This window comes from Opisthocomus hoazin, chromosome 9 (genome assembly GCF_030867145.1).
Source record: "Opisthocomus hoazin isolate bOpiHoa1 chromosome 9, bOpiHoa1.hap1, whole genome shotgun sequence".
Lineage (NCBI taxonomy): Eukaryota > Metazoa > Chordata > Aves > Opisthocomiformes > Opisthocomidae > Opisthocomus > Opisthocomus hoazin.
Genome location: NC_134422.1, coordinates 38319971 through 38344737, shown reverse-complemented (window position 1 = coordinate 38344737; position 24767 = coordinate 38319971). Strand labels below are relative to the sequence as shown.

At 43.9% G+C, this 24767-nt stretch overlaps 1 protein-coding gene across 4 annotated transcripts in view; it reads right to left on the bottom strand.

The window, feature by feature from the left end:
- Positions 1-1536: 1536 nt before the first annotated feature.
- DIP2A (disco interacting protein 2 homolog A) overlaps positions 1537-24767 on the bottom strand; it is a 123968-nt gene continuing 100737 nt past the window's right edge. For 2 of the 4 annotated variants that reach the window (XM_075430667.1, XM_075430669.1), the window contains 18 exons: positions 22995-23109; positions 21646-21847; positions 20950-21059; positions 20730-20810; positions 18065-18188; positions 17119-17240; positions 16690-16801; positions 16348-16457; positions 15705-15835; positions 13770-13938; positions 12413-12583; positions 10262-10291; positions 9071-9132; positions 8009-8066; positions 7476-7550; positions 6675-6849; positions 4367-4490; positions 1537-3537 (listed from right to left, as the gene is read on the bottom strand). In XM_075430667.1, the coding sequence (XP_075286782.1) occupies positions 3285-3537; positions 4367-4490; positions 6675-6849; positions 7476-7550; positions 8009-8066; positions 9071-9132; positions 10262-10291; positions 12413-12583; positions 13770-13938; positions 15705-15835; positions 16348-16457; positions 16690-16801; positions 17119-17240; positions 18065-18188; positions 20730-20810; positions 20950-21059; positions 21646-21847; positions 22995-23109 (2224 nt within the window). In that variant the 3' untranslated portion in view covers positions 1537-3284. Of the gene's footprint in view, positions 3538-4366; positions 4491-6674; positions 6850-7475; positions 7551-8008; positions 8067-9070; positions 9133-10261; positions 10292-12412; positions 12584-13769; positions 13939-15704; positions 15836-16347; positions 16458-16689; positions 16802-17118; positions 17241-18064; positions 18189-20729; positions 20811-20949; positions 21060-21645; positions 21848-21874; positions 22083-22994; positions 23110-24767 lie in introns of those variants that run through there. The other 2 variants (XM_075430668.1, XM_075430670.1) reach the window with 2 other exon arrangements.

Sequence of the window (24767 nt, the reverse complement as noted above, 5' to 3'; positions counted from 1 at the left end):
CCATCTTCTTGCTACATACAGTGCTTTTAAAAACCAATCGTGTCTTGCGAGATAAATTCCTGCTCGTTCCCTAAACGCGCTGTCGGTACAATTCTGTTTCCCGTAGGCGCCCCACCTCTCTCGCCTCTTCGAACAAGAACTTTGCCTTCGTTTAAGAGACTACAGCTTAATTTATTTCCTCATACAATGCCGCAGCCCTCTTTCAATCTGGGTAAAAGCAGGCACTTCGGTCACGAGCCCTGGAAGTCTGTGTTAGAAAACGCTGCTGGCACAAAACGAAAACCACTGGGGCCCACAGATAGATCCCACCGTAACCACAGAGCGTTCTGCGCGCCGCGCCGACTGCGGGGACCCTCAGCAGACTTTTACACGTTTGCTGCGCCCCAGAGAAGCGTTCACATTGAACCCTGTGTCAGGGAAAGAATTCCACTTGGAAGCAAGTTCTGGAGTGACACTGGCGCAGCACGTCATTTTCTTTTGATAGAAGCTAAACCAGCCATTCTGCCCCCCGCGAGCCATGCTGCGGGGGGCCAGGCACGGTTCTTTTGGTGACTTCTACAGCCTTTCCGCCTGCTGCTGCTGCTTTGGGCCAGCCTGCTGACGTTCCTCGAGGCCGCCATCGCCACGCTGCTGTTTCTGCTCCTGCGTTTTCTGCTCAGCCAGCGCTTTTGCCCTGGTGGTGATCGGCCCGGGCCTAGCGCCGGGCCTCTCTTCGTCCTGCTGGTGCTTTACACAAACGTTTTTCCAAAGGTGGAAATCTTGGCGTACGTCTGGTTGCAAACCAGTGGTACGGCTGCCCTCCACCGTGCGTTCTCATGTGAAGCTGCAGGTAGGAGGACCTGGAGAAGGCTCGTGCCTCGTGGGTCCTCAGGTGCTGCTTGAGGGACGCCGCCTGCTTGGAGGCCCTCCCGCAGGCAGAGCACCTGAAGTTCCTCTCGCCTGACTCGAGGTGCCGGTGCGACACGAGGTGGGCAGAGGAGCGAAGTTCTTCCCGCCATAGGGCCGCTCCCCGGTGCGCAGGCGGGTGTGGAGGACCAGCCCGGCCTTCTGCGCCAAGGCCTTCCCACTCTGCTCGTACCCGTGCGGCCGCTCCGCCTCGGCCCCGCCGGCAACATGGCGGGCAGCGCGGTGCGGGCCTGCGGCCGCCATTTTGTCCGGCCTTGCTGAGGGAAAGGAGCAGCGCCGTGCCGAGGGGAGCGGTGCTGAGCTCCCCGGCCGTGCGCCTCAGCCCCAGGGCCAGAGAAGGCCGCGTGCGGCGGGGGTCGGGGGGAGCAGCCGCACTCGGGCCAGGGCAGGGAGGCGAGCCCGACCCCGGGGAGCCCTTCAGTTTGGGCACTGGAAACATGGAGTTCAGGGACAGCCAAGCTGTGGGGATGTGCGGTTGCTTTAACTGTGAAGCAGTTGTAATTAAATGTTGCAGAAAAAGCTCTCCAAGCGTTAAAACTGTCCAAAACAGGGGTAAAAACTGTACTGTAGACAAAGTACTTTTTGACTGAACAGCGCAAGTTTCAGCACGCAAGTCAGATTTGCAAGAGCTGTTTTGAAATGTTTAATGTGCTTTTTTAGATTTACTTTACAAGGCAACTTGTCTCACTGTCATATCTCAATACAAAAAAAAAATCTTACAATGCTTTATTTGCTAAAAAACTACAACATTAAAATTGGGGTTAGGTAGTTCTTTCCTTTTGCCAGCTGTTGTGTTAGGAGGAGCGTCCCAAAGTCCGCTGCTAGAGGTTGCTGTACTTAAACAATAAGTTACACAAGTTCTGTACATAATTACAGTCAGAGTATGCAGCTGTATAATACACCACAGTAAAACACCATGAGGGCGAAGAACTACTATATATGAAAGCTTTTTGTTGAAGATTTTCTAGTTTATTTGACCCTAGAGTCAATTTGATATCCTCATATCAGGAGACTGATGTCCACCTTTCTTAGGCACTGATCCAGGCAGAATTGCCTTGCAGAAAAACCTGGCTCTTTTGCCAAACTTGTGCATTATCAAAAAAAAATTTATGTAGCTCAAAGTCTTTAACAACCCTATAAAAATAGTTATTTGCTAGTCTCGTGCTTAGCTTCAAACACATGAAGTATTTGAATCATTTCACATTCTCTCTCTGAAGTAGGTTCACTGCAGTATTAGATCAGGCAGAAACTTCAAAACCTTAATTCGTCAAGCGTGACTCAACGAACTGGGTATTTCAGCTTGAACAAAAAAGTCTGTCTAAACACAACTCTAAAAAAAAAAAAGAAGTTTGTACCACAGCAGATCAAGCTAACTAACACTGAGTATCTTTTCCACGGTGGGGAAATAAAAAGAAATCACTATCGGAAGTTTTAGCACAGGATATTCAGGGAAAACATATTGCAAGACCATGCTTTGTAAACATTTCTACGAATCATTCAGAGACTATTGGCTTTGGAATGAATTTTCAAATACTTGGCGTTATGCAGGGCAGTAATTAACAGCTAATGGTAGGAAAACAAGCAACTTTAACATGAAGTTATGACAGCAGGAGCAGTGAAGGCTCCTGCATCAAGTAGTTAAAACTGGATATTAATTTATATTTTATTATAAAGTTTATAGCATTACAGAGTCCAGCATGGCACAATAAGTAACCTTGTTACAGTTGCAGTATTTGTTTTTGCTTGGTACAAAAAAGCTGAACAGCAGCATAATTGTTGTTACACTGAATCCGGGACTGGAATGAATTTGTTTCTTCTGAATAGGGATGAGTCAGTGATTTAAAATAAAAAGGCTGCATTTTCAAATCTCAAATATGTGCAAAATTCCTTTCAGTACAGTAGAGAATATGGCAGAGATGTGTGCAATCTTGAAAGTTACGTCCCAACCCAGATACCGCCAATATATTGCAAACAATCACACGGAGGCTGAACTCCGAACGGTTACTCACGACTTTCAGTATTACTTCCAAGAGTCCTCCTCACAGCTGGTGTTCTCTCCCCACCCCACTTTATGTCCTTTTATGCAGTGCATCAAGTACTGACATTCATAATTATTGTAAAAAAACCATTGGTTCATGATAGTTCTAACACGTTTCCTTCAGGAATTCCAGTAAACTCTCCATCCTAAGACAGCTGTAACTGTTACAATGGGTTTATGAAAGCAAATGCAATCTGAGAGATGAAGGTCCGTGAAGATTAGTATCTCCATTTTCCTAAGGTCTTCAACAGCTTTTAAAAACGCAGAAAATGGATTCCAATGTTATTATTTGGAAAGTCCCTTGATTTTGGTGCTTTAGCCTTGATGTGATTTTCTCTTTTCACATGTTGTAGGCAACGTAAATAGGATCCAACTGGTCAGCCAAAAATCCGTCTCTCAAGTGCATTCGTTGTTTCTCACCACGGGAATTGATAGGAATAACACCGGGGTCCACAATGACGACAACACCGACGATGAGATAATGCTCTTCCAGAACCACGTTTGTTACCAGTGCGACCAGGTCCAACGCTTCTTGTTCCGAGCCTTCCAGCTCCACAACCACCACCAGCAAGTTGGTCCATGTAAACACAGCGCTGTCGGCATGACACAAACATTAACGGTGAGAAAAAAACCCACATAGTCCAAGGAAGCTTGTTATCAAAGAAAGACTCACTGGAAATAAATTTTTTAAGTACTTGAACCACAGAATAAATGAGAACAAGTGATATAATAGTAATGTGAAAATATTTGTAAATCAAGAGGTTTTAAAGCTGTAACTACTTGGGGTATTCACTGCTGCTTGTTTTTTAATTGTCCACGTACAAAATGTAAGTAGGTCTTTTCCGTGTACACAATCACGTATTTCAGAGTCCTTTGCACTTATGTATTGAAACGGGACTCTAAGATTTCACATTCCGTGTGCGCATACTCGCTATTAATGTACTTGTGTAAACCTTCACAGATTATTACAGCAAAGACAGAACCTCCCAAAGACTACAAGTAAACACTACCGCTGGGAGACAGAAGAGGACCTACAGCCCCTGGCATGCATCATCCCTGAGGACCAAACGAGAGCAATAGAGGTTAGCAGACACCATTCAAGAAATCCTGGAGATGTGTTTACCACATCCGAGCGCGCACTTTCCGACACAGCCAGGGAAGTCGGCAGCACAACTTGCAAGTGCTCTGCTGCTCCGTTCATGCCCTGCCCTCCCTCTCCTTCAGACTACGAAGACCAAACTCTGATACAGAGGTGGCTAACTGAAATATTTCAATTACTCCCACTGCGGTAATTTCTACGCAAAGCTTTGACGAGTTCCCTCTACTGCAAGCTCTCAGTTTAGGGTGCTGTTCCACAAAGCTTGACTTCTGCTGCTTTAGAAGAAATAAAAGGGTACAGAAAAGTAGTACTGAGGCTCTTACCATTCTGCAATGCTCTTATGTGCTCTTATTACAGAGGTCTCTATATCGATGGGGTGGTACCTCATTCCTCTGAGCTCCAGCGTTTCATCCAAGGAGCCTACCACATACAGGGCATCGTGCCTCTCTGCAATACAGCACAGACATTTAAAAAATCGCCAGATCGACAGAACAAATGTGGTCATTTGTACGTGCTTATTCCTGATGCCTCCTAGGAGAAGGAGTCTCTAAGACACATCAAGCTCTACCTTTTGGAGAGCAGAGAATTAAGAGGTCGTTCAGCAGTTTCGCCTATTGATTCCAAGCAAATGAAACCAGACTAAAAACAATTCCTGGGTCATCCTGTTCTGCCCCTTCTCTCACGTAATATAATCTCCGTTCATAAACCAATCAAAATCCATCGTTCAAGCATCTTTTTGTCCCCTGTTCTTACCAGAGAACGTCCCTCCTCTGACCAACAGGAACATTTTTCCAATTTCCAAATTTACCTTTTTTTTTTTCCTTTTTAAAACCAGCCTATACCCACTTGTCCTCATGCCAGAAATACTCTTCTCAGCTTCTTCAGTTCCCTGCAGCCGGAACAACACCATCCCCTCTTCAGCCTTAGCTTTACTAGGTTAAATAAGCAAAGCTCTCTTAGACCGTTCTTGAAGAACGTGCTCTCCACATTGCCACGTTCATCCTGTAACTCTGTTCTGTTCAACTTTGCTTTTTCATTTGCACCCGTTTTATAATTCTGCTCAATCGTGTGACCTGAGATGAAAAGGATGTTGGGAAGCTGCGCTGTGTCTCATGCAAGCCATACACTGCTGACAAACTAAAGGACAACTGACATTGTTCCACAGTGGTAAAAATCTCTGTGATACATGATTCTTCAGAAAGCTACCAGGCACAAAAACTTGCTGTAGTAATCTGGTGCCTGAACACCTGCAACCTCTCTTTCTTTGTGAATGTCTGCTCACAGATGCCAATTTCTGTGAACTACCAGCTTGCTCAAGGACAGGGAGCCATTTTACTTTGAGCAGGGGCAGAAGGACCATTCCGTCACAGCACCCTGTGCGGAACCTTGCGCTAATCAGCAGCACAGTGTGCCCCGGAGGTCAGCTAACCACCCTAGAAAATCAGAGAGGAGGAAAACAAGGAAAGCTTAGAGCACCTTGGCTGAGTGTTCTGCTATCGTGCTCTGCCAGCTCGGAAGGGGAAGACGACACGCAGTACCAGCTTTCTCAGGGAGCTGAATCTACGTTACATCAGCTCCCCGCAGCAGCCTGAGAGCACGCACCTTCCAGAGGGAGACCCCGGAGGGGCTGGCCAGCACGGAACTGCTCGGTGCACTAAAGGGGCTGAGCGGGTGGAGAGCCTTGGTGCCAAGAAGGGACCCTTCTGTCCAGCAGCAGGAGCAGTGGGCTAAGGACACCACGCATCTCTGATGAAGACCGAACACTGGGAACACTGCTTTTCTATCTGGTACCGTGAGTGATTACAGGAAATGTAGAAGGTGTCTGTGAACCCCCTGCAGTTCACCACCCAGTGACAGCAGTGAGGGGACACTGACACTATCCATGTGGAGACCACCATTCATTTACATCCAAGCACAGACAATTAGCAATGTACATTTGCTAGTAAGTCATAAGCATTCAAACACCTTTTCTTCAGGTGTTTAGAGATTTTTTTTTTTTTTTAAATGTGTGACAATCAAGAGTTATACCTATTCCATATTCTGTCTCAATAGAAAAAGGCACAGTTTTTCTGCCATCTGCTTGCATTTCTCAAGTTTAAACATCTTGGCTTAGGTCCAAAAAAAATGAAATCAACAATTTATTTTCTATACTGGAAAAATTAGGAAGAAGTTACTCCTCTAGACCTTTAACTTCTGCAGGGCTGGGCAATCACTGGCATTTGTGCATGTCCGGAAACTGCTGAATTTTTTTACAACATTATTTGTATTCTCTAGATCAGCACTAAAATTCAGCATCCTGTCTGTAAGGAAAGAGGTTCAGAGGAAAAGTCAGTAGAGTGGCTCTACTGCTTTTAACAAACGCGCTCACATTACTTTATGTAAGCAGAAACAAAGGAGGATGAACATGATTTCTAAATCTGTCAGAAGGGCATTATGAATTTCTCATTTTGCACGATTACCCAGTGTCACCACAATCGACTAACATGTACAGACTAACAGTTCCTGTTACGTTCAGCACTTTTCCCTGGTGGACGTTAGGATGAACTTGTGGGACAGCTCACTCCTCGCTAGCGCGGCTGCCCCAAGGAGCTGCAGACACATGCTTCTGCAAGTACGTTTGTTTTCTCTCACCTCCGCTAGCATCAGTGAGTTCTGTTCTGCGCAGGAAGCCAAGGTACCCAGTCCGAGCCCATACGGTCTGAGTGTCTCCAAAACTCAAGCGAGCAGTAAAGTGATCAGCGTGCAGTGCTTCTTCTCCATACACTGTGTAGTAACCAGTAGCATTGTGCGGACTACTCACCCATATCTAGGGGTTATAAAAAAACAGCAAAACAGAAGGGGATGTATGAACACAGGTTATTTTGCCAGAGCCAGGTAGCATCATTTATTGATTTAAAAGATCTGTTCCACTGACAATTTTTTTGTAGGAGTAGTTTTATTAAAATAATTCATTAACTTCTGCCTCACAGAAAATGATCAGGAAAAAGGAGTTTTATATACATGTAATTGTAGATGGCAGAGGAGAAATGAAGTAGGCATTTGGCTACCCGTAAGGGATCACCTGTTAAACTGCAGTCTTCTATTAGTTGGGCATCTTAGTATACACAAATCCAGATGTATATAAAACAAAGATTAAACCAAACAGTACATGACCTCCTTACTACTGCCCACTGATGGGAGTACTTGAGATACTCACTGCCCTTACCAGCTGCCAGTCAGACAGCTGACAGCACCCGGTGCTGGCATGCAGCAGTGTGACGGAGGAGGGAGGAAACCACGCAGACATAGACACAAGTATGTCAACAGCTCTCTTAGAGTTCACTTGCCACATTATGCGGCCGTCCCACTAAGAGACAGGCACTTATCGGCCATGATTTCTCTACATATTAAATCACTGCTGATAAACCAAGTGCAACGGCATCAAAGTTTTACCTCTCCTAAATGCGAGTCTCCCAGAGGTCCCTTGGTTTCTGTGTGTGCTATGATGACCTTTACCCCGGGAAGAATCTTGAGGAAGAAGAAAATGTTTAAAACAGAAGTTAAGAGAACTTGAAGTTATCAAAACAAGAGTTAGTAAAGCAGAGCCCCAGAAGTCACCAGTCTGTGCAGTTCTTCCCCCCTACACCACAGGTATCAACCATCTCTTCCTGCCGAGGTGTTCAGTCATTTAAACTCCAAGCAGCTATTTGGCAGCTTCAGAGTTGAAGTCTGTTTCACACCTGAAAAATGCCTTCCGTGTGAAGGCCTCTGATTTATTCCATTGTAGCAACGTCCCCTATTGCTTCACTTTACACACCTGACTTCATTTTAACTAGCTGTTCATTTTATGCTCTCTCTAGTGCCTCTCCTAGATATGCTGTGATCAGTGAAGCTCCTTGCACAGATTCTGTCCTGAGATCCAGTTGCAGCAGCTCACCACCTGGGTTAAGGGTCATGAGCAGGAAGGGTTGCTCTTGGTCTCTCACCTTCCCAGACTCCATAAGCGGCAGACTGTGCGGAGAACCTCTCTCTACCAAACGGACCCTGAGAAAATAAGAGAATGCATTTGTACAAAGATTTATGAACTGAAATAGAAGTTAAACAGATGTGTTCCAGTATATCCAGTGTTATCCTACCCAGAGCTGCACTGACAATTGTTGCAATGCCAGCCAGTTACACTCAGTTATTCACAACGCAGTGAATTATTGGATGGATCTAGGAGGGTGAGGGAATTGAGTTGGTTTGGTCTGAAGAAGAAAGAAAAAAAAAAAAAAAAGACTAAGGGGAACTCTATCTGTGGTTTTTCCACTACCTAAAGGATTGTTACGGAGAAGACGGAGCCAGATTTCTCAGAGGTGCACACCATAAGAAGAAAAGGCCAGGGACATAATGTGCAAGATGGGAAATGCCAGTAAGGAAAACTTGCCCAGTGCGGGGTATCAGTCTCAGCACACACACCCAGAGAGGAGCAGGTTCTCCATTCTTGGAGATTTTCTGTACTGAACTGGTCCTGGCCCTCAGGAACCCGATGAAGCCTTGAAGCTGGTCCTGCTTTGAGCAGGAGGCTCCATGAGGGACATCCTGAGATCCTGCCCACATAATCACAGAATCACAGAATGGTAGGGGTTGGAAGGGACCTCTGTGGGTCATCTGGTCCAACCCTCCTGCCAAAGCAGGGTCACCTACAGCAGGCTGCACAGGACCTTGTCCACCCTAACTGTTTCTGTGGTTCTGTGACTAACCAGCCAGCTGGCAAAGTCCCTTTCTGCTAGTGGTGTGGTCAGGTAAGAAACAGCTAACGAGTCGAGATTATACAGGACGGATGAACAGACAGCAAGTTAGGTGAGGGTCTGGAAAGGAACAGCAGAACAAGTGATGGAAGAGGAGATGCCGGAGCACTTCCAGCACGCAGCTGTCATGCTCTAGGGTGGATTCCTTGCATATGGTGATGAGGCATTACCTGCTGCCAAGAATATTTCAACAAACCCATGCAATGCAACAAGGCTGAACTTTCTCCTCTACAGTTAATGCTTTAATGTAATCCTTACCTGTCATGTCGAAGTGCTCTCATATCTACGTAGACTGTTGTTGGATCTGGTCCTGCTGTTCCCTAAGAAGAAGCAGGAAGAAAGAAATTCAACAGAAGCCAGAAAATCCTGCCTTCATTCTCACAGCCATATGAATTCACAAATTGCTCTCCCTTTTTTATTGACAAAGTACTGCCCTAATCTACCAGAAATATAGTAAAATAGCCCCCCTTTCTAGCGTGCCTGTTGTAAAGATTCGATGTTTTATGGAATCAGTAAACGAATGCACAAGTGAACTATGTATTCGTATCGATAAGTCTTTAAGCTTTTAAAATTTTTAAATGCAAAACTTAAACTTTTAAAATTTTAGTTCGGTTAAGCACCTTCTGCAAAAACTACGCAGCAAGTGCAAAGCATGTAAGCATAAACCTGTGTGGTCCTAATCCCTTTCCCAAAGCTCAACTGTTCTACTTTATAACAGTTTGGTCAACTTTTAAATAAAAAAAAAAAAAAACCCACCAACATTCAACTGAAATGTAACTCTAACCCTTATCTTTTCAAGGCTCCTGCCAGTAACAGCCTAGGAAGAGGAAGAGCTCTGTTGCAGCCAGAGGAGAAACCTTCTGACCAGCTCTGGGGAGAGGCTTTCCATTTCCCAAAAGGGGAACAGGGGCCCTTGTTTTTTTCCCCCAGCAGAATTTAATCTCAAAATAACTAGAAACTGCTTTGAAATGCATATTTAAGCTAAAAATATAGGCAAAGTTTTGGTGACTATTCCCCTCCATAGCACAGTTCCTCATGTCAGAAATACTTAGATTGAGGCCACTTTGCCACCGGCTCCAGATTGCGGTGCTGGAGAACAGCAATAATGTCTTTGTAATGACATTCCCTCGCGCTTTTGTAGCACTGCTGAGGCTCAGTGACACCGACAGCCACACCAGATGAACAGCATGATCTTTATCTTTAGGAACATAGCATTCAGTAATTTTAATCATTGCTATAACCCCCCTTCTGGCTTGTTTGAGAAAGAGGTTTCATACTTCAGCTACAAGTGTTCTTTGGGAGCAAAACTGAACTTCTTTAGGAGAAAAAAAAATCTCACTTGGTCTGTTTCAAATAACAACTCTCTCAAACGGCGCACGTTCCTTACAGAGTGACAGCGCTGAATCAGACGGACTTTCAGACATCACAAGCACACATGCATCACTATACCTGCTCAGCCAGCTTGCCCAGCCTGTTTGGCTGACAGCGGGACCACAAACAGAGGTAACAGAGGCCATCAAAGTGTGGGAAACAGAGAGAAAGGGGAAAAAAGAAAATACAAACAAAGAGGCACTGGAAACATAAGATACACACAGTAAGACAGAAAACAAAACTCATACTGTTTTAGAGTGAAAGGAAAATTTCCATTTCAGATTACTTCAGAACTTGGCACTTTTAAGTGGTTCACCGAGAAACATGCAACTCCCGGTTAATAAACACAAAGCGGTTTAAGGCAGATCGTCCCTAATACCTGTTGCCTTGTTTATAAATCCCTCCTCCACCTGGAAGTATCTAAAGGCTGCTTGCAGCTTCAGAAACACCTTCTCAGTAAACCAGTACAGTCAGGCTGGCAGATGTTATGAATTTATTTGCATGCTAGCTTGTACCAAATACCCATTCGGTTTGGCTATTAATCTGTATTCATTTAAATTCAATGGTTTGTAAAAGTCAAACACAGATATCACTTTGGAATGGTGGGAGAAAGGGGTTAAAAAACCCCACAACCACTAAAAACGGCTGAAGGATGGAGAAGAGATGAAAAAGGCATAAAATGGAGGGTAAGCTTAACTGCCCAGCAACCCTACACTCTTCACAGTTTTCTCGGAGTACTTTTCACATTGCCATTTAACATTCTGTACAAAACCTGGTTTTTCCCCCTTCGTGCAGTCTGAACAGCAAATATCCAAAACTGGCTTTTAAAATTCTTATGGAGACAGGCAATTCAGAAAGCTGTTCTTTCACACTTGGCAACTGAAATCTTTTATTCAACTAATAAAAAATCTTCCTGTGCAGTCATCTTAATCACAGCTATATCCTTCCTGTTTTTCCACCTACCGATTCATAAAATGGCTCTGGCTGCATTTCTTTATAGCCATTTATCTAGGGGTTGTTAAAAACCTTCTCTTCTTTAATATGTGTGAAAGAAACTATAGGAACTAAAGAAACAATTAGGAATGGCAACGTATTTCAGAAGCTCATGGCCCAAAACATCTCTCCCGTAGGAAATCTGGAACATCAAAGCATATTCTGAGAGGAAAAAAAGTCCTCCATCTAGTGGGCACCAGAAAAAAAATAAAAAGAAAAAAAAGTTTTGCAGAAGCACAGTAGAAATCTTCGTAGCATCGTATTTTTTTATTATGTGTAATTCATACCAATAAAATTGGAAATAAAACTTACAATTGCACACACACTTAATGCATGCGCCTTCTACGAAATTCCCCACATAAAAAGCTACAGGCTGCCGCATCTGAAACTCGAGCTGTTTATTGATTAACTCGAGTATCATCCACAACCCAGGGTGCTTTGCCATCTCCTAGACCATACTTCGTGTCTGATTTTCAGGTAAGTTGTGCAATACATTTTCTTTTTTCTCTCCTAACTAGAGAAGAAACATCTCATTAAGAAAAGTTAGATTTAATCTGGTTAAATTACACACACAAGTTTATTGTCAACTGAATACTGAACTATCAAAGGTGGGTCTGGACCACAGTGTGTTACTGTCTCCAGCCTGTGAAGTAGGGCTGTGTACTTTACAGGCATATTCTCCCCCTCAAAGCTTCCAATTTTATACCTTTAATGGAAAAAAAAAGTCCAACTCTCCCATGAGGTGAGATAAACATATTTGCATGTTGCTAATACTCATTTGAGATGTGAAGTAAGAAAAAAAACTGTCAACCTTGTCAATTTTGCTGGGTCTTATTTGGGGAACTCTGTCTTCCATTTAATTCCACATATACATAAGCTGTTTTTCAAACGGACAAAATCTGAGTCACGCAAAAGCTGAAACAGCACTGCTTGAAATATTAAATATGTTTATGAACAGGAAGCTGTGTATTTCATTTCATACTGCTGCTGCACAGTAGGAAGGAAACAAGTTTCCTAATACTGACCCCTCTGTATTAGAAAGGCAAATCAATCGGTCAGTTTGTAAAGAAAAGTGAAATTATCATCATCCACACCTTCAAGGCCTATTTAACTTGGCGGTGAAGCCAGCAAGCAGTGGAGCTCTAGTTCATTAGAAAAAAAATGACATACAGCTGAATGTGATCTCTTATAAAGTCTCCAGAGATTCTGAATGAAGAATAAGCAGTTTAATCTCACCTGTAAGCAAATTGCTACGTTGACCCTGCACCCAAACGTCGTGCTCACCGCGCGAGCAGAGAGGCCCAGGTCTTTGAATAACTTGGAGAAAGACTGTGTTAATGTAATCCTCGGCCTCTCCTCGGCAACCACCATGCACGTTCGCACGCAGGACAGGTTAACTCCTTTCATCTGACCGGTCGGGGGAAGAAAACAACAACGTTTTAAGTTTGGAGTCAACAATTCTAGCAATAAGTCGTTTCAATTTGTGGAACAGACGGACTTTAAAAACACTAGAGTAACTGACATGAACCGGTTAAACGATACAGACGCGGACTGTGCTCAGTTTGGCTCCATCCACCCAGGACAACCCGCTAAAATCGTGCCAAGCAGCTTTGTGGCAGGGTTTGAAGCACAAGAGGCAAACTGCTTGCATCACGTAGCAGCAAGACAGCCATTCCTCATTTTGAGCTGAAAAACCAGACAAAATGTCACTGTGTCACCGGGCTGGGCTCACAAGAGACCCGCTTGCTCCGGGTGCCGCGCAGCTCACACGCAGCGTTGAGGCAGTCTTAGCTCTCATCAGCGTGAATGTGAACCTGCAGCAACCGGCTGCGGGCCAGGATTCCCTTCAGTGAGGTCCAGCAGAACAGAGGGACAGAGGTTTTTTGTCTACGCTGAGAATGAGCACAATGTAGCTGCTTTCTAGCGCCCAACGAGCTGCCAGACATTCCCAGGGGAAGCCCTGAGCAGCTTAGCTACTACCGACGTGGGAAGTCTCCCACCACGGAGGCAGAGGCGCCTCTGCAAGGACACTAAGTTTCAGCTAAAGAGATTTCCCTCAAAAATAAATGGATGTATTACTGTGTAATTGCTGCTGTTAAGAAGACTACATCCATTTTAGAACTCCATACTTTTGGTGTCAAGAGATCTGAAAGCAGGTGAGACTTGCCAGGTTTTGGGGGGCTTTTTGTTTTGTTTTTTCTGGGGGGAGAGGTTTTTTGATTTGGGGACTTAATGGGGCTTTGGGTTGGTTTTTTTTTGGTGTGGATTTTTGTTTAGTCACTTGTTCTTTTTGTCTCAGACAAAAAATAGGTAATAGGCTTGCTAAGCATTTTGCCTGAAGTCTCAGAAATACCCAGCAGCACAGATGTGGCACAAATAAGTAAAGCTGAAAACATAAGACTTTTTTTTTTTTCCCCACCCGAAACATCAGAGCTGAGACCTCCCGCAACCTCAACATTTCCCCAAAAGCAAGTCACCACGAAAGGCTTTCCAAGCAACACTTATGGCTCATCTTCTGCAAGCCAAAATGAAATACTTTTAAAAAGATACATGTATTTGTATGTCAGTACCCTGAAAAACTAAGTCCACTCACCCGGAGTGTATCAGTCTGCATTCCAAGCCCTTTGGTGCACATCTCCATCACCGAGTAGGAGCAGAACGTGACGCGCACCTTGTACTGACTTACAGCAGACAGCCACAGCGACACATTGCTCTCCAGTTCCAGGGGAGGGACCAGAATGGACTGATGACCCGAATAAACACTAGGGAGAGGGAGAAAAAGAAACAGGAACGCTTCAAGCTAGCATAAAAAAGCCAAAGGTTACGTGAAGTGAAAATGAAGCAAATACAGCAGAGCTTGGTATCTATCTGAATTTCAGCTTATCATCTCCACAGAGAGCAAGTATCTCTTAGTTAGCTTGGAGCTATGGGTTTGAGTTAAGTCACAAACTTTAAGGTGAGTATATTTGTCCTGCAGTAAATTGTACTGAACTATAGGGAAATACTCAATGCCTTGAGTAGACAGAACACTTCTGACGCTAAAACCTTTGCATTTGAGACATCATTCCAGTCACAGATTACAGCTGGTCATGGAGCTTATTTTTGCAAGTCATTCTAGGGAAGATGCACCTTTTGCTTTGAGTGAAACGAGTCTCTAACACCCATATTGCACCATTCAAGGATTTAGTAGCATTTTCTAGCCTTTGTCATAGGTTTCTCAGTTTTTAAACAGCATTTATGGGAAATATTTAACCTGGACACCAGATAACATGAGCGGACAGAAAGTCAAATTCAGAGTCACATCACCATTTAATTATTTGTTTATTTAAAAATATTATATACTCATTTCAAGACAGTAAATGCAAGGCCATACAGTCTTAAACTGCTAAATGTTTTTTAGATTGGTTACTATCAACAAAATCAGTGACACAGTCCTCTGTAAAACCAGGCTTACAGAAACCAATGCATCTTGAAAAAAATAACAGCATCTCTAACTGCTTTCAACAGGTAGGCTGGCAGGCTTGTGATCTCTCCTGACTAGAGCTGATGTGTTTTTGTAGTGGGCAATATGATGAGGGGTTTTTTGTTTTCTTTTTAAACATTTAAAACATTTAAACATAAAATAGAAAAAAAAAAACCATTCTGTAATAAAATAGCCTTTCACACTAAAACAAAGCTCTAACATTGATGAAACAAAGCAACCTTATATTAACTCTTGTATAGAAAGCGTGACACATGTAGTTCCCTTCCCTAAGAATACTTTTTCAAAATCCATTTAGATTTTAATTCTTCCACCACCGAGGTTTCTTCTCCCTCCACCCTGCCTCACTTTATTGATGAAATCAGTCATCAGATGTTACCAATATTAAATTTTTTGCTTTCCTTCAGTACACTTCCTTTACAGTTGGAGAAACTGGAGAGGGAAGGACCACGTTAACTACAGTAAGATTGAATTAACTTTATCTGTTTACAAAATAACCTGTCATATTCAGTTTCTGCATTTTTTTAAATGAAATGTCTGAAATGCTATTAAATCTTTGGATTAGTTAAAGCACACGGAATGCTTTTAAAAGGCAAGAAAGAGGAAAATTTTGCAGCTTTGCAAAATGTGCTGCATTAGAGTAGTTACCTGACTGAGTCAATTCAGGTCTCATTCACTTTAAGAAACATTTAATTGCTCCTTTAGCAGTATTTCTTAGTGCATACTAATCTTGCAGTCAACACCTTATGGGTCTTGTAAAAAGATATGGATTAATCTCAAAAGACTTTGAAAGGATTTATTTAATCCACGTGAAGTAGACAGTGAAGTCCTTTTTTCTTGGATTTGGTATCTAATTAATTCCACTTGCAAAACCCAAGGTACTCAAGTAACTAACTTACTTAATGGATTTCGTTACCACAAAAGTATTTTACGAAATCCGTATAAAAAGGTGAATTTGGGTTTCTCCAACAGTTTCATACCCTGCTGTTCCCTTGCATTAAGAGAAGGCTGGGAACAGAGGAGAAAGGCCACAGCTCAACGACGTACCTGCACAAGCACCACAGCGCAAACCCCAAGCCGCAGTACGGGTCGAGGCAGATGGCGATCTGACGCGAAGGGTACAGCTCGCACTGCAGCTTTATGGAGCGACATAAGGCACTGGTGGCTGCATGCGACATCTGCAAGAGGAAAACAGGCGCTCTCAGGGACTTTCTTAAAAAAAAGGACATCACGAGCAATAACCGACAGAAATGTTTATTGGAGAACATGTGGCAACATGTAGTGGTTTGGGGATTTTTAAGCACCTTTAAAACAGGAAAGGGATACAAGCCCAAAATGCCACAGGTACTTTTCATGCTAGTGGCAAATGACATCCGTCACGACATTGAATGATGCCAAATGACGTCTGACATCTCTACGATAAATCACCAAAGAAAACATTCACGAACTTCACGACAAACACTCTCCATTTAGTCCCCTCAGTGATTCCTCACACAAAGCCAGTAAGACCGTATGCTTCCAAAAAGTGCATTAAAAAATTCTGATGTAATGCAAAGCTAAAAATAAGCTTTCTTAACACTAGGATGGTCCACTTACGTTTTTGTATTTCATCTCTGGCAGAACAAATGAATGCGGAATATGCCTATATATAAGGAAACAAAGTATAATAATCTCTCTCTTGTTACTCTACCTTTACTCCTGCTAATATGCCAGTAGTAGACACACTGAAGTCCAAGTATGCCAACATATCTGGAGATGTAGGTCTGAAAATACTAGCCAGCTTCTTTTTAGGCACGTCATCTATTTAAAAGATATCAAACGAGAAGAGTGCCATATTATTATCTCAGAAAAAGAGCGGAGGACAAAAATCTATCTTTACAGCACTGACACCAGATGCTTTCTGTAGTTTCCGGACAGCTATTCCGATGCCATGCAAGATACATCCATTCAATTAGGCGGTTACGGTATAACAAAAGAAAGATATCAGTCTACAAACTATTTATGTTTTGGCTAGTGGGCAAACATTCTGCACCTGTATCCAAAATAGTGGGCCATGTTTTAATATCAACAGCTGCTGCAGCTTCCTTGGACTTCAGCAGTTTCATTATCGCTTGTGTGGTCAGTATACACGCAGACTTACTGACCTGTAAAAGACACAGCATTAAAAACTTTTATAAAACTAGTGAATGAATACTCAAGTGATTTCATATCCATGCAGATGAGATAACCAGTAAGCTGAACAGATGAAGAAAAATACTGGGAACAAAGCAAAATAAATCACAACAATAGAAAGAATATTTTAAACAAGTTTCTGAAAAAGTATTTATTTACTCAGCCACAGCATAGTCCTTATTTCCTTTCCTAGCTTATTTCACACTGACTGTGGCAAAGCAATTTACCAGGCTGCATCAACCAGCCTACACCCACCAAAAGCATGAGGAGAGCAATGTCTTCTACATACCTCTACAATCATTTTGACAGTGGGCAGAGTGGTAGCGAGATTCTGGGGATGAGGTGGGCGAACGGTGATAGGTATACAGCCAGCATATAAGCAGCCATAGAAAGTTGCTATCAAGTCTACTCCTGGAAAAGACATTTGTGAAATTAAAGCCACTTTTATCAGAACAAAAGGCCAAACTCTGTCACCAAAATCAAAATACACACTGATTTATTTTATTAAGATGTAAGGATTTGTCACAAAGGTCTCTTCAAACTGACTGGCTGTTCCTGGCCATGCCCAATTCTATAAGGTTAAAATAATTGGCATTTGAGAGTTAGTAAAAATTATTCAAACTCTACAAACTTTAAATTTGTAGGGATACATTTTCATGGACAGGTAGCATAAAGTATCAAAGGTAACAAAGTATTGTAGGTTAGGAAGATGACAACTCAAGATTCTTTTAAGAAGCATACATTGGTTTTTCACAATTATCGCTCTGAAATATGCAGTCATCCTACTTTTATAAGGCAGGTGTTTTTTTCCGAGGTACAGTGTAAATACACACCAGTAATGCAAGTCTGGGCTCCAGATTTCACTTCTAGAGACAGCCACTCAGGAAAGAAAGGGTGTTCCTGCACTGACATCCCTAATCTAGCTTTGATGGATACATATGCGGCTTTATTCCATTCTCCGAGGCTGAAAATCAAGAATCTTTCATGTGGTTTAAATCAAATTATTTTTGCGTAACGGCCTGGACATCCGGAGCGGGTAGATGAGGAGTTTGGTAAGTGTAGTTTGCCACTTGGAGAAGCGACTTAACAATAAAACGAGAAGCCTCTTCCTTGAAATACTCAGTCACTGCCATAGACCACTATGTTAAACGAATGTTTGAATGCTCTGTCTTGGCAAGCGTTGTTCCTTTTCTTGTGATGGCTGACTTTGATTTCTGCTGTCTGCATTGCCTTACCGGGAGGATAAACCAGGGCCACGTGGTCCCCGACATTCAGCCGTCCTCGCTCCATCAGCGCGACCGCCACTCTCTCTGCTCTCTTGTGCAGCTGGATGCACGACGCAGTGCTAGCTACAGTGCCCTGCACAAAACAAAAGCACCATCAGAAAACTGTGTGGAGAACAGTTAGAAACTGAATAAAGCACACGCTGCAGATGAGATATTTCATTGTCTTTACTTCAACAAAACAGCAAACACTTCTAAAGGTTCTGTCTTGGTGTTTCAAAAACCGTGCTACTGGTCCCATGAACTTATAGAATGCTAAAGAATTTTATATCTATTATTCTGAACATCAGACAGTGAAGCAGCTTCCAAATGTATTTGGTACCACAGGAAGAATACCTTACAAATATTGGAAATTTCACAGTCCAAGGGAGAAGGAACGGTAGTAGTAGTAACACGACTGTTTCAGCAGCAAGCGGAGCACTGCACCACCAGCTTTACCCTACCACGCACAGCCAAACCTTGAGATGCTTCTGCAATCGACGTTCTTCAAAGCGCAAAGGGAACTCTGCTGATCTCTTTGGTACAGACATTCTTCAAAAGGGTCAGAGAGGCAGCCTGACCTGTGGCTGGCGTGCACTGTCACTTCTACTTCAGTGCATCTACTGTCCGTCTTGTAGAAAGCATATTTCCCACAACCACACTTCTGGCAAGGCTTCACACAGAAGCCGCTGTACCTTTGGATCGCTTAGGCAGGCGCAAAGGCATGGGGACTCCAAAAGGCTTAGTCCAGTGTTTGATCTGAAGACAGAAAACACCCTTTTGCTATCCAGCCTAGGAAGCGATGCCTTAGCCTTCAGCCTGTGAGGTTGGGATGTATCCGTTTTTCCAAGTCTACAATCTGATTCAAGGAAAACCGGTGGGACAACCACCTCGGAGGGAAACAGTCGGTCAGAGGCTGAATCAAGCCTCCCGCTGTACAGATAAGGATTATCACAGCAAACGTTTGCTACACAAGAGCTCAGTTTCAAGCCAAAGACGAGCCATCACGTGTAATCCTCGGCCCAAGCGCACCGCTGTCTGATCCAAGGCCTAGTTTGGTGCAGGGTGGCACTGTCAGGCTGATGAGTTTGACTAAGGAAACTGTTGGTAAAGCCTGGGAGCTAAAGTCATGCCAAAGAGGAACAGTGAATACAGTGCATTGTTGATATAGCAACAGCAGCAGCTCTAGGACTTGGGAGAAAAATATTGACGTGAAAAGGAGTAAAACAAAAGGGTTTCTCATGGAGAGTTGTGAACACGCTCATGTTTAGCACTGCAGCTTCCGAGTCTCAGCTATTTAAGGCATGGGTTGACCAACAGAGAATTTCTTCATGCCTAAGTTCCATGTTTCCTTTTTGCAGAGTCTCCTTGTGAAGGGTAAAAGCTGCCTGAACAAAGTGACCCAGAAAGGGGCTGCTTCATACTAGAAAACTTCCCTCAAAAGCCTCTTTACTCTGAGGGAATAAACCAGCTCCGTGGCTTTTAACAATAACCATATTGAAGCAGTTTCTTCTGCTAAAGCAGAGTCTCATGAGAAAAGTCAGATTGTTGAACCATGTCCGGGCTGAATGAGACACCCGAAGGCAAATCCTTCACTTCCCCAGGACTGCTGCCGGACCTTCCGAAAGCACGTTCCCCATCCCAGGTGTCTGCAGCCCAGCACAGCACAAGGCAGGCCCAATTTGTCACTGGAAGGGTAGCTACTGAATACAGGCTCAAACAAAAACTGACCGATTTTGTCTCCTGGAAAGAAAGAAGGGGAATAAAAAAGGTGCTGGAACAGCAGCAGAAGAATCTAAAATATTTGGGTTTTCTGACACGTGCACAACAGCAGTGCTCCTCAAGCCCAGGGAGGCCGGAATACTGAGGAACATGCAGAAGTGCATGTTTTTTCACATCCCTTTACGCAGTGTTTGTGGCACAGGGCATGTGAACGCTCCAAAACCAATGACAGTCATGTGCAGAGTGGCTATGAGCATAAATTCTGTATTTACTGAGGAATATGACTGTTGCCTTATCATACGTCATAAGGGTTCAGACAGCCCTTGAATAAAATAAGTATATAGAGCCTCTAAGTACATGGAGCCTGTTCTCCAAATCCGAAGCATTTATTTGTTCGTGTTTGAGTGACTGTAAGTGCCACCCTTTTGGGGGGCAGAGCCGAGCCGAGGACAAGGTATCCGTGTCTCCTGAAGGGTGTGCAGTGCTGCTGGAAAATGTGACTCCAAAGCTGTCCCAGTAGTCCTCTACTTCACCTCTACATCTTCTAATTAAAAAATCCTCCAGCTCTGCCTTCCACTTATCCTTGTGCTCAGGGATGAAGACAGAATTGTGGCTTCCATGAACATGACAAAAGTTGTGTTCCATCAGGAAATGCAATTACTGCAATGTTTTAAGCTAGGCAGAATGCACACTGAAATTCCAGATGTGGAATAAAGATGTGGAATAAAATTCCAGATGTGGAAAAATTACACTGCTTGCTAGTGAGCAAGTTTTGTATGCTTCAAAACCATGACATCCCACATCATCACAATAACCTGAAGCATTTTAGGAAAAGACTTCCAAATGGAATTTTCTTAGAATTCAAACAATCTTTTACTGATCTCAACCTCTAAATATGACATCAAGTGCATCTCACCTTGGAATTCAACAAAAGGAAGAGGGGATGATCTGGAGTTGTCTGAGCTCGCCACTGAAGAACATCTGCTAAATACAGGAACTGAAACAGAAAAAAAAGGAGACACTCAGATGCACTCAGAATGCACCATCCTTAGCTTCAGCAGAATACCATAACTGGTCTTCTCTCACTTGGAAGAAGCCAATTCAAATATTTGATAATACCAGGACATCAGCGTTACCTTTCTCGCCTGGTCGTTATCCTCCAACTGCGTAACATCTCTCCCTGAGGCTTGTGCAATTCTCTTTCCAGCAACAAGGTTTCCTACTATCATTGAAGCAGGACCAACATCTGCATTTTGAAAAAGTGCAAAATGAGGAAAAAGTAATGCAAGGAATACATAACAATCTATAATTCAGCCTTTAGGTTACTATAAATGCTATTATGTGACATAGATCTGGAAACATGAAAAGCTAAACCCAAGGATCACACTGCACAGAAAAAGAGAGGAAAGGATAGAATGGTACACAAAAAATCAGCCCGTTATGAGTTTAGTACATTAAAAAAATCAGTCTGCTACTGATGCAGCAGCTTGAGGTCAGTCTGTACTTCAGTTTTATTACACGAGCTACAGCACGTCTGCGGACCGGCCTTTGCAAGATGGCCGGTACAGGAAGAATTTCTAAGGTAGCTACAGCAGCCTGAAACCGGTACGCGCTGTACGTCCTCGCACTTACGTGAGACTCGAGGCAGACTGCAATGCCCTCCCTGAGCTCTGGGCTGCTCCGACACACCGCTAGCTTGGCCAAGGTACGCAGCTTAAAGCCACCCAGCACGCGCAGCCCGGAGCTGTCACATCGCCTTCGGACCACACTCCATGCATACCTCCAGAGACGGACACGCAGAACGAAAGGAACACACTCTCCGCTTCACCCACCTGGTTGTTTCTGCCGAGGCTTAGGCAGGTTAGTAACGCAAGTATGTGGACACATCAGGACGTTGCATGGGTGCAGAGCACCCTCTAAAAAGCGCTGCTTGGTTTCTGAAATATGAATTCCTCCGAGGGGAGCCTTCGGCAAAGTGTTGGCTGGCACCAAGGCCAGACAGTAGACGCCCACTTGGTGAATGCTGTCTATTGCCTTGATAGAAAGGAGGAAAACAAAAACACATTCCATGTTATCAACTAGGATGCAGCTAGAACAAGAATTTGAATTCAAGGCATTTAGTAACATCAAAATTTTTACTTGCACCACAATTTGCAAATAAAGGGTCCAATTCTGCACTCACTGAACTCATAGAAGTTGTGCCATGACTTCAATGGGAGCAGGAGCAGACCCAGGACTTTGCTTGTGCACTCTATCAAGGGGATGCCACCTGCACATCAGGGATTAGGAAAGTCTCTTAAAAGTGGGCAAAAAGTGCAGAGATTTTCAAAAGCCAAAATTATACCACAGCAAATTTAGCACGTATGGCACAATCACAAAAGCGCGGTAGAACATAAAACCACAAAAATAGAGAGGGAAGCATCTTGCTGCCTAAAACTTAAAGTGTCTATTTTAGCCATGACACTTCTAAAAAGAGAAATAAAAATATTTCATCCCATGAAAAACAGCCTATTACCAGGTGTTCCCCCCCAAAAGATTACAAAGCTGAAATTCAGCAGAAACCGTTATTACACAACTGGCTTCCCTTAAGTCCTTCTCTCCAGTCTTCCCTTCAGTCATCCCTTCGCCGGTGTAGTCTTTCATAATTGCTCTCTCGCTTTTTAATTCCTTAGCACTGATCGATTAATTCTGATATCCTCAAACGCAAATATATCCGAATTCCCCTCCCTCCTGGCCCCCCCTTGAAACACAATAAAGTAATCAAGGGAAGAAGTTTTCAATGCTTTGCAGATCTAGAATAAGGACATTAGTGACATAAAAAGATTTTGGGGTCTTCTTTGACACTTGGCACTAAGTATACCCTTCAACATTTTCAGACTCTACCTTTCAGCCAGTATGAAATCAGCAGAGATACGTAGAATTAAAAAAACCAAAAACTATCATCCTTAGGACTTTAAGAATCCTGGTAGCATGAAGTTGAAAAACATTCTGAAAGAAAGTCGTACTTTTTACAAAATTCTGTTAGCTATCAAACCCCGAAATGCATTCAAAAGTCAGCTTATTACAACTCTCTGTAGTTACATTGCTAGGTTTTTCTTATCGAAAAAAAAGATGCTCCGAGATTCTCATTTCATACATCAGCCTTATTCACCTGGAAAGAGAGAAAGGACAGACTGACTACCTGTAGAACCCTGCTCATCCACTGAAAACTATCCTCCTCTGACGCGTCAGGGCGCTGCTCTGCCACAAGCACTATCCGATCATCATGCAAAACGGTCACAGAAAACACTGCTATCCTAAAACGCAAAGGACAGAAGAATGATAGGATGCAACATATGATGAACGTAGCATGGTTTATTACAGTGTGGAGATGACTGCAACCTTTAATGGTAACTGTTCCAACACGCACAAGCATTATTCATGCCAGGTCATCACAAAACCACAGACAAATTTAGAACAAAGGTAGGTTCATTATTATAATTTATTTCTGTTGGGGGTCAAGTGAATTTGCAGTCACCACTGTAGCACGCGTTTCGCACGGGCAGGTTCCATACGTGCAGGGGCTGTGCAAACCTTGCCTACGTAACTCCATCATGCACGCTAAACTTGCTGCCCTGACATGCGATGTCCCTCCTGAAAGACAACTATGCCAAATCATGGAGCAGCCTGCCTATCAGTGCTTGCACTACTTACTCCCCTTGTGAATTAAATGAGTTTTAGGCTTGCGTCTTCTAGGATAAAATATTAATAATGCCTCAACCAGGTATGTGCCATTATTTTTAGGATATGTGAATTGCACAAGTGATGCAAAAATGAGGAAAGCTTGACTTTCACAGAATCGTGGAATGGTTTGGGTTGGAAGGAACCTTTAAAGGCCATCTTGTTCCACCCCCCCCGCCATGGGCAGGGACACTTTCCACCAGCCCAGGTGCTCAAAGTCCCATCCAACCTGGCCTTGAACACTGCCAGGGAGGGGGCATCTCTGGGCAACCTGTTTAAGTGTTTCACCACTCTCATCCTAAGGAATTTCTTCCTTATCTGTAATCTCAATCTCCCCTCTTTCAGTTGAAAACCAAGACACCTTGCGCTGTCACTCCGTGCTCTTGTAAAAAGTCCCTCTCTAGCTCTTGCACGCCCCTCCAGATACTGTCAGACTGCTCTAAGGTCTTCCCGCAGCCTTCTCTTCTCCAGGCTGAACAGCCCCAGCTCTCCCAGCCTTTCCTCCCAGCAGAGGGGTTCCAGCCCTCGGATCATTGCTGTGGCCTCCTCTGGCCCCGCTCCAACAGCTCCAGGTCTGTCCTGTGCTGAGGGCTCCAGAGCTGGACGCAGGACTCCTGGGGGGGTCTCACCAGAGTTGAGCAGAGGGACAGAATCCTCTCCCTCGCCCTGCTGCCCATGGTGCTGGGGATGCAGCCCAGGGTACGCTTGGCCTTCTGGGCTGCCAGCGTACATTGCTGGGTCATGTCCAGCTTTTCATCCACCAGCACCCCCACATCCTTCAACTCAGGGCTGCTCTCAATCCCTTCCTCCCCCAGCCTGTATTTGTGCTTGGGATTGCCCCAACCTACATGCAGGACCTTGCACTTGGCCTTGTTGACCCTCATGAGGTTCACATGGGCTCACTTCTCAAGCTTGTCCAGGTCCCTCTGGATGGCATCCCTTCCCTCAGGCATGTCAACCACACCACTCAGCTTGGTGTCATCTGCAAATTTGCTGAGGGTGCACTTGATCCCACTGATTGATGAAGATATTAAACAGTACTGATCCCCATATGGATCCCTGAGGGACACCACTTGTCAGTGATCTCTATGTGGACATTGAGCCATTGACCACTGAAGAGCAGTAAGGCTGGTGATACAATGCATACTATCTTTGAAGTTCTTCCCTTGGCCACTCGGCATGAAGGCTCAGGTGGACAATGGGGAGTTGTGTTTTACATTTGGCACACAAGCTT